Source organism: Poecilia mexicana, unplaced genomic scaffold, assembly GCF_051168715.1.
Source record: "Poecilia mexicana isolate PSO_F unplaced genomic scaffold, ASM5116871v1 scaffold_7, whole genome shotgun sequence".
NCBI lineage: Eukaryota > Metazoa > Chordata > Actinopteri > Cyprinodontiformes > Poeciliidae > Poecilia > Poecilia mexicana.
This window is the reverse complement of record NW_028263376.1, coordinates 16014608-16022284: the sequence shown is the minus strand read 5'-3', so window position 1 is coordinate 16022284 and position 7677 is coordinate 16014608. Positions and strand designations below refer to the sequence as shown.

At 35.6% G+C, this 7677-nt stretch overlaps 1 protein-coding gene across 1 annotated transcript; it reads right to left on the bottom strand.

Annotated features, from left to right (window-relative positions):
• Positions 1-1090: 1090 nt before the first annotated feature.
• On the bottom strand, positions 1091-4845 carry tmem269 (transmembrane protein 269). Its single transcript, XM_014993762.2, has 5 exons — positions 4695-4845; positions 3775-3872; positions 2225-2368; positions 1940-2140; positions 1091-1655 (listed from the first exon to the last, which is right to left on the bottom strand). Exons 1-5 carry the CDS (start codon positions 4742-4744, stop codon positions 1546-1548), a joined length of 603 nt encoding a protein of 200 aa, XP_014849248.2. The 5' UTR covers positions 4745-4845; the 3' UTR covers positions 1091-1545.
• Between the last annotated feature and the right edge of the window lie 2832 nt (positions 4846-7677).

Here is a 7677-nt window from a genome sequence, read left to right as displayed (position 1 = left end):
AAATGTTCAACATTAGAGTGCCTTTACTTTCTGAAAACCAAAAGCACCCACACTGGAAAACCGAATGCACAACTGAATGTACTGCAGTAAGTCTGTATGTCATTCTTGGAGACTTTCTTGGAGACTTTCTTCAAATCAGTAAGTTGAAATTAATATTTTAAATCAATAATCAAAAACCCAGGATTCTCCATATTAGAACCATTTGTTTGTAAGTTACTGTAAATCTGAAACTGAACGAACTACAATTTATGGCTTAACGATGAGTTAAGTAATTTGAATTAGAAAGCTACAAGAAAAATAGATCTTTCAGGGCTCAGAACAGACACATTTCACCCGGTTATGCTTTGCTTAAATGTTAGGCTTTAAGACAAAGCAGCACCTAACACTATATTCTCTCAATTTCCTTCTCACAGTGCAAAGGCAAAAAACACACTTTGAAACTAAACAAGTAGTGACAAAAACAGGATCCCTGCTACAAAGAAATGCTCTACAAAGAAGAAAAAATAAATCTGTCCACCTCTTAAAGCAGACTGGCAATAGTTCTCACCTACAAGTTTCTGCAAAGGAGACATATTGTGCCATTTCCACTAGATGGCAGCAGAAACAGTGTTTAAAGTACTGACTAATGTAATTCAAAGAGGTAAATCCACACCAAGTGGAATTAATTTACAATTGAAAATTGACCAAAAGCTCTCAAAGTGAAATCAGTGATTTGTCAGAGAAACACATATGAATGATGCAGTGTTGTTATGATGCCTCCTAAAACAGAGGCAGATACGGAATAGCAGGAACCTAACACAGCATTTCATAGACATAAGAAAAAGTAGAAAGTTTGTAGGTAAAGAAATGTTTGCAATGTGTAAATGCCAGAGTTATGACAACAAATGGACATGTTCAAACAGCAAATCAAATATTATGAATAACAGAACCATTATGTTAAATCAGTTCTTTTATGCATACATTTATGATCCCTTTATAATGGAACAAGAAGTCAGACTTGCAAAAACATTCCCAGTCACGTATGTATAAATAAATGCAGCAAAGATCTGCTGCCGCTGGTTCTCTCCTGCAGAGAAACCTTTTGAACTATCCGTGATGTAAAAACACACAAAACTAGTTAACATAAAGGAAAGAAAATGTGTTATTTTTTCCTCTAGAAAGTTTTCTTTTTCTATCATCCTTAGAAGAATGTGATGTTCCCCTGCTGCTACATGTTCTCAACACTGATGATAAATAATACCGATGAAAGAAGATAAAACGTGGAGGCAAACCTGATGAATATTCTGTTTTCAGAGCCTGCCACATATTGGTTGATTGGTGTTAATGCAACAAAGACAGAATACATGTTAATTTTCACCAGTAACACTGAAAAACAACCCATCCTCGCTCCTTTTTTCTAAGTCCTCTCAGTCAGGTGTCACATCAAAATAAAAGGTGAAATAGAGAGACTGTTTGCCATGAATTAACGAGTGTTTTTTCCAGCTTGGACGCTCCGATGGCAACAGGGAGCAGCAGCAACAGCAGTCTGTAAACCTGTGTTTTACTTTACAGTTTGCAGCTCCAAAGTGATGTGGGGAACAAAATGTAGGAGCTGGACCAGAGCAGGTAGTACACAGACGCAGGGGGGAAGGGAGAACAGAACACCATGGCAACTCCTGAAACAGAGAAGATAAAGGAAAATGAGAAACTGAATGTCAGAAATTCTATCTATTCATTTAACTGTCTGTCTGTCTGTCTGTCTGTCTGAAACAGATTAAACAACAAAATAGCCCTTTAATAATTTAACGTTAGTCATTTAGATAGATAACTAGGTAGCTAGCTAGATAGACAGACAGCTTCACCATAATTAGCCAGTTAAAGAGCACACTAATAACTTGCAATCTTTTTTCTTTTTCTTTTCTATTCTTTTGAAGCTATTGCGATTTTTAAATGACTTTACCTCCAGCGTACACTACTTTCTTCCAAGTCTGGGACTCCAGGACTTTGTCATGGGGATAGAAGTTCTGACTGATCATAAATAGGATCATGGCCACTGTGATGACCCGCAGCACGCTCAGGTTTCCTCCCAACAGCAACGAGGCACTGGCTAGGATGGCTGATGAGTAGATGCAGGGGAGACCGCGATACACAAATGGAATACCTGACACAAAACCAAAGTGTGTTTTGATTAAGAATCCTGAACTTGATCAGACTTTAGTGTAAACATTTGATCATCGTAACTCACCGCTTGAGAAGAAACAGAGACGGACAAACACAGACAGCACATAGCACATGCACAGGACGTTGTCCAGCAAGTCGGAAGTCCTCAGCAGCAGAGATGTGGCGATCCCAAAGGTGGTGAAGTCAGCAAAATCATCCAGCTTTGCACCTAGACATGAAAAACCAAACACCAGAACTGCTGACACCTCAACTTTACTTACAATTTTTATCAATTGCTTTGTTGATTTAGATTTGAGTTATGGATTTTACATTTAGACTTAAATTTAGATTTAACATATGTTTAAGATTTATTTTTATATTTAACATTTAGATTTAGACTGAATATTTAAATTTTCAAAATTTTTCAAAATTTTATGAAATGGCAGACAGATTTTAGATATTCCCATTTTAAATGTAATAAAAGTGAGAAAAGTTAGTTAAATATCAATAAACTCTCTGCTAAATCTTTTGGATTCAAATTTTGACACTAGGCATGGGCATGCATCAATTGATTCCATACAATTATTTGCTGTTTTACATTATTTGCTTATGTCGTATCAGTCAAAATGAAACCCACTTTCAGACAAGTATATTTCATTCCCTATAAAACTAAAGTTCCTCATTTCCTCATTTAATTTCTCACATAAAATTTCTATAAAATACAGTGAAGTTTGTGGTTGAAACAGTGTTTCAAGGGGTAAAAATATTTTTGCAAGGCACTTCAGCTACATTTTCAGCTCTTCGGGGTGGAGATGGACAGCATTCCTGCCCTGTGATAGTAATGTGTTGCATGCAAAAATCTCAAACTGGAAACATCAGAGTCAGCCCAACAAACAGCTGTTCAATAAACAACATTCTCCGCTCGCTTGTCTCTTTATCCCTCAGCAGCTCATAGCATGTTTTCAGCGGATAACGATGAGGTGATTCAGCCTGCAGCCCTCGAATGAACGGGTTGGAATCCCGCAGCCAGGGGTCAACAATTTTAGCAATTTCAGAAATGCAGAGAAGCCAAAGGAACAGGATAAAACAGACAATTGGAACTGGATGCCACAGACTTAGGCTGCTTAATCGGAAAGTGATTGTTCACTTGACAAAAACAACAATGTGCAACCTGCAAAGTCATGCAGAAAACAGCTTGTTGAGACACAAAGCGGCTAACAATGATGCACCTGGGAGCTATTTTAAGCTTTGGGGATAATATTGGCACAGTTCAGGTGCAGGTGTTATTTATATTTCAACTTAGCATCTACAAAGTTTGTTCAAAGTATTCAAATTTTTGAATTATAAATGTGGATTTACATCTATTTCAAACACTTAAAGCTTATTTATCCAAAAGAGTAGAGAGGGTTTAAAAAAAAGAGTTCAAATGACATTATATAAAATATACATGATTCTCCTCTTGGAAGCTCTGTAAGACTAACCAGAGGTTTTCACAAGCAGAGTTTCCTTTCACCGAATCCCTTTGTGAGGCCAAATTAGAAAAGTGCAGACAAAAGCCTGTGCAGCAGACACTGCCAACAGCCCTACTGAAGTTAATCTTTGGTAAAAGTTTATTGACCACAAGCTTCCACTTACCCAGTGCCGAGCAGGCATTGAGTCGCCTGGCAACCGCTCCATCTGCCAAATCTAGCAGGTACCCAATCAGAACCAGCCAACACGCCGCATGATGGTGCCTGAACAAAACAAGTGAGAGTAAAGTTCTTCTACTTGCTGACAGAAAGCCTTTTTTCTAAAGGTTAAATGTATGCCAAGTCTCAAAAGCTAATTCTGTTCATTTAGACAAAAATGTTGCTGATGAATGCAGTGAAGACAATTTACTTGCAAAGTACTCAGAGGTCTTAAGTTTTTTCTCATTTTGCTACAGAGCAAATGTGGAAAAAGGTGCAAAGATTTTACTTTTTAGTTTACATGCAAAAGGTCATGTCAGGTGGAAAACTAACACTGATGCTGTAACTTTCATTTCCAGCTAGGATGTGGTGTTTTGTTTTGCTTTTTTGGCCATATTGAAATTGGTTTATTTTAAAAAACTGCAATGAAAGCAATTTTTTCGTATCATGAGTCACTTGATCAACAACCAGATATTGCCATTGGCACAAACAAGAAGACAACAGGAAGTATTTGGAGGACCATGGCTCGGCTTGTTTCTTAATGATTTATTGCATGAGCAAATTTATTCATATGTGATTTTAATTTAATGTCTTATTTAATGGAAAGACCACAATTGCAAACTTGTAATTTATGACATCAGCACAATACTAACAAAGATTTTTGCAAATTTGTAATGGAAACAGAGCTAGTGAGACAAAAGTTTCAAATGGTAGGATACATTTTTCAAAATGCTCTATTTAAATTCCATGTTCAGTTTTTCACTGTGTTTTGTTTTTGTCATTCTGATTGTTCTGCGTGCACACATTCGTTTACTATAGATTTAGCTCTTTTCCTGTGCACGACTTCTCTCTCGGATCATAAACTCCATTAGTGGTGTGTTTGCTCACCCGTTCAGGCTGCTGAGGATGGAGGCCATGCCCATGACCATGTTGGCCATAGATAGAGCATTAGCAGCATTTTTCCGTGCAAACTCCTTGATTTGGAGCCCTGTAGCATGATCGCTCAGGAGGAGCTTGTTGGCGTACTGGAAGAAATCTGAGAGCAAACAACAGCAGCAGTTAGTAGCAGTCCTTGTTGAATCAACAACCCCCCACCTTGATCGGATGAGCACACCAGCCGACCTTCTCAATGGGAATAGCTTACTGATTTGATCTGAGTCTGAATCAAAGCTTAGAGGGCGTTAGATGCTGTAAATACTTCAGTATATCACCCATTACTGATAAGAATATTACACACCAGTTAATAGGGAAAGAAAACATTACTCCCAAACTGATGCCCCCATCTGATGTAAAAGAAGTATGACTTACCAAGCTTTGTTTATTGGACGGACATCAACCTTACGATACATTCATCCGTTTTCAGATCAAAAACATGTGTTACAATAAAATCACGCAGTTAAATTTGCACATCCAACACCAATCTGTGTTTAATTATTCAGAAAATCTCAGCATGTGTTAAAAGACTTTTTTTAAAAACAATGACATGCAAGAACATGTGCTAATTTGTAGAAACTGAAGTATAAGTACATGTTACTGGTCAGCATTTACCAATGAATATATTGGGGATCAAATGCTGGTGTGGGGGACAAGCTAACAACGTGTGGAGGGTCACTGTGCACATACATCTGGCTACCTTCACAGAGAGCCGGACCTACTAAACTGACACACAACATGAGATCGATTAGCCTGTTAACACTGACCTAGCAAAAGATGGTGGCAGCAGCGCTCAAACAGCTGACTGATTGTTTAGATCAATTAAAAGCACTTGGACTTGGGCTTTAATGGAGGGAGTGACAGTAGGGTAGGTAAACACAGGACTGTGGAAAAAGGATTAAACTCCTCCTGAGTTATTCTATTTTTGAGCTGAAAAACTAGCATCCAGTTGTGTTTTATGCAACACTGGCAATAAACACAGAATGTGGTGAAGCTAATATTGATTTGTGTCACTTTTTGCTGTAGTATGAAGCTGGACACCTAGATTTTGGGCCACTTACTGGAAACATGTTTATTATTAGGTTGAATTTCCTTTTAAACTGTTTCTAACAATTGATTTGTGTAACTTTCTCAGACAGCATTTTTAAAGCCAAAACATTTCTCATCTATTTGAGAAATTCTTTGCATTTTGATTGGAGTTAAAGCTTGAACTGATTTCCATATGTTTCTCTAGAGATTGTTGAATTAAGCATTGTAGTTTGTTACCTTTTTTCTTTAGTCAAAAGCAAATTGAATCACACATTAGTGCAGGAACTCCAAAGCCCCCCAAAAATGTTACATAAATACATTACAGTCCATAGTTTATTTGTTCTCAAAGCAATAGCTAATTTTATATGTAATTTCCACACAAAATAGGTCTTTGGAGCAATGTGTCTCTAAAATAGGAAGGGTGCTATGAGATATCAATGATGGCATTAAATGTAGAAGTGCATATTGTAAAGAGAAAAAGCTTTTTAACTAGAATATTTCAAATGGCTGTTTGGCTGCTTATTAGGAATACAGAAATAGATTGAGTTAGCATTATGACTTTCTCCAAAAGTCCTCAACACAGGTGAGTGAACAACATTAAAATGAGGTGGACAACCTTCTTGTCAGTCTTAAAAACTGACTATCTTTTAAAAGCATTTTTCCACAGGATTATGAAGCTTTTAGGTTTGAGGGATTGAACAACCCAAGGCTGGGTGATGCTTAACTGAGCTGAACAGTTAAGCATCAGGTGTTATTTGTGAGCATAAAGTTTCAAGGATAAGAAGATGTGTTGTTTTCCTTCTTCTTTACACTCTTTAACAGCAAAAGGTCAGTTAACTTCAACTTACTTAGAAATTAGATGACTAATCCATGTATTTTACGTCATTACTTTTATGTCTCCAAGTTACTGTATTTAGACAACATTTCTCCGTGTATCCTCTCTCTTACTTGATAAATTGTCAAATAAATCTTTACCTAATGAACTGTAATTATATACATACATATATTGAAATAAGCTACAAGCACAACTATAAAGATAAAGTTTAATTTTAAAAAATTGATTAATGTTCTTTAAGTATATTTTCCCTGATAACATTGTTAGCATGTGATAACATACAAAAGGTATGAAAGCAGAGGAATCGAAGACTTTTTTCCACAGAGCTTTATCTTTAGGTAATGGGTAATGATCATAGTCTATCTTACAATATGATTATAATTTGCAGAATATACATTTACTATTTACGATTATTGTTAGTAAGATACAAATTTGCTGAGACTGCCAGATTCCAGCCAAAAATTGACCCTCACAAATATAATGTATATACAATTATATATATATATATATATATATATATATATATATATATATATATATATATATATATATATATATACAATTATATATATATATATATATATATAATTGTATATATATATATATATATATATATATATATATATATATATATATATATATATATATATATATATATATATATATATATATATATATATATATATATATATATATAAGAATACTGTGTTTTCTCAGTCTCCTCGCTTCTAAGCTAACTATATTCTCTCAAGTCATGGTGCTTATCCAAGAGAGTATGCACAGATATTAACCTGCAATTTTTTAAATATTTTTTTATTGTTGCAGTAGCAACCCTTCACGAGATTTTCTCCCTGAACTTCCTTTGATTCCAAAGCCAGGCGAATGCATCTGAAAGAAAACAGTGTATGAGACAAAGCACACAGCCAACAACATCTTTCACTTGACAGCATGCTTTTTTTCATAATCTCATGTTGGACTTTATCCTAAAGTTACCACCTGGCATGTTAGATAGCTATTTTTATAGGAAAACACAGAACAGAAGTTGTTGCAGAACAGAAGTTAATATATTTTAAC

What these genes read in the sequence shown, in the direction of transcription:
- tmem269 (XM_014993762.2), bottom strand. Translation starts at nt 4,744, where the DNA reads ATGGCCAACATGGTCATGGGCATGGCCTCCATCCTCAGCAGCCTGAAC. An exon ending in ATCCTCAGCAGCCTGAACGG is followed by an intron (nt 3,873 to 4,694) that starts GTGAGCAAACAC and finishes TGTTTTGTTCAG; the next exon opens with GCACCATCATGCGGCGTGTT. An exon ending in GAAAGTAGTGTACGCTGGAG is followed by an intron (nt 1,656 to 1,939) that starts GTAAAGTCATTT and finishes TCTCTGTTTCAG; the next exon opens with GAGTTGCCATGGTGTTCTGT.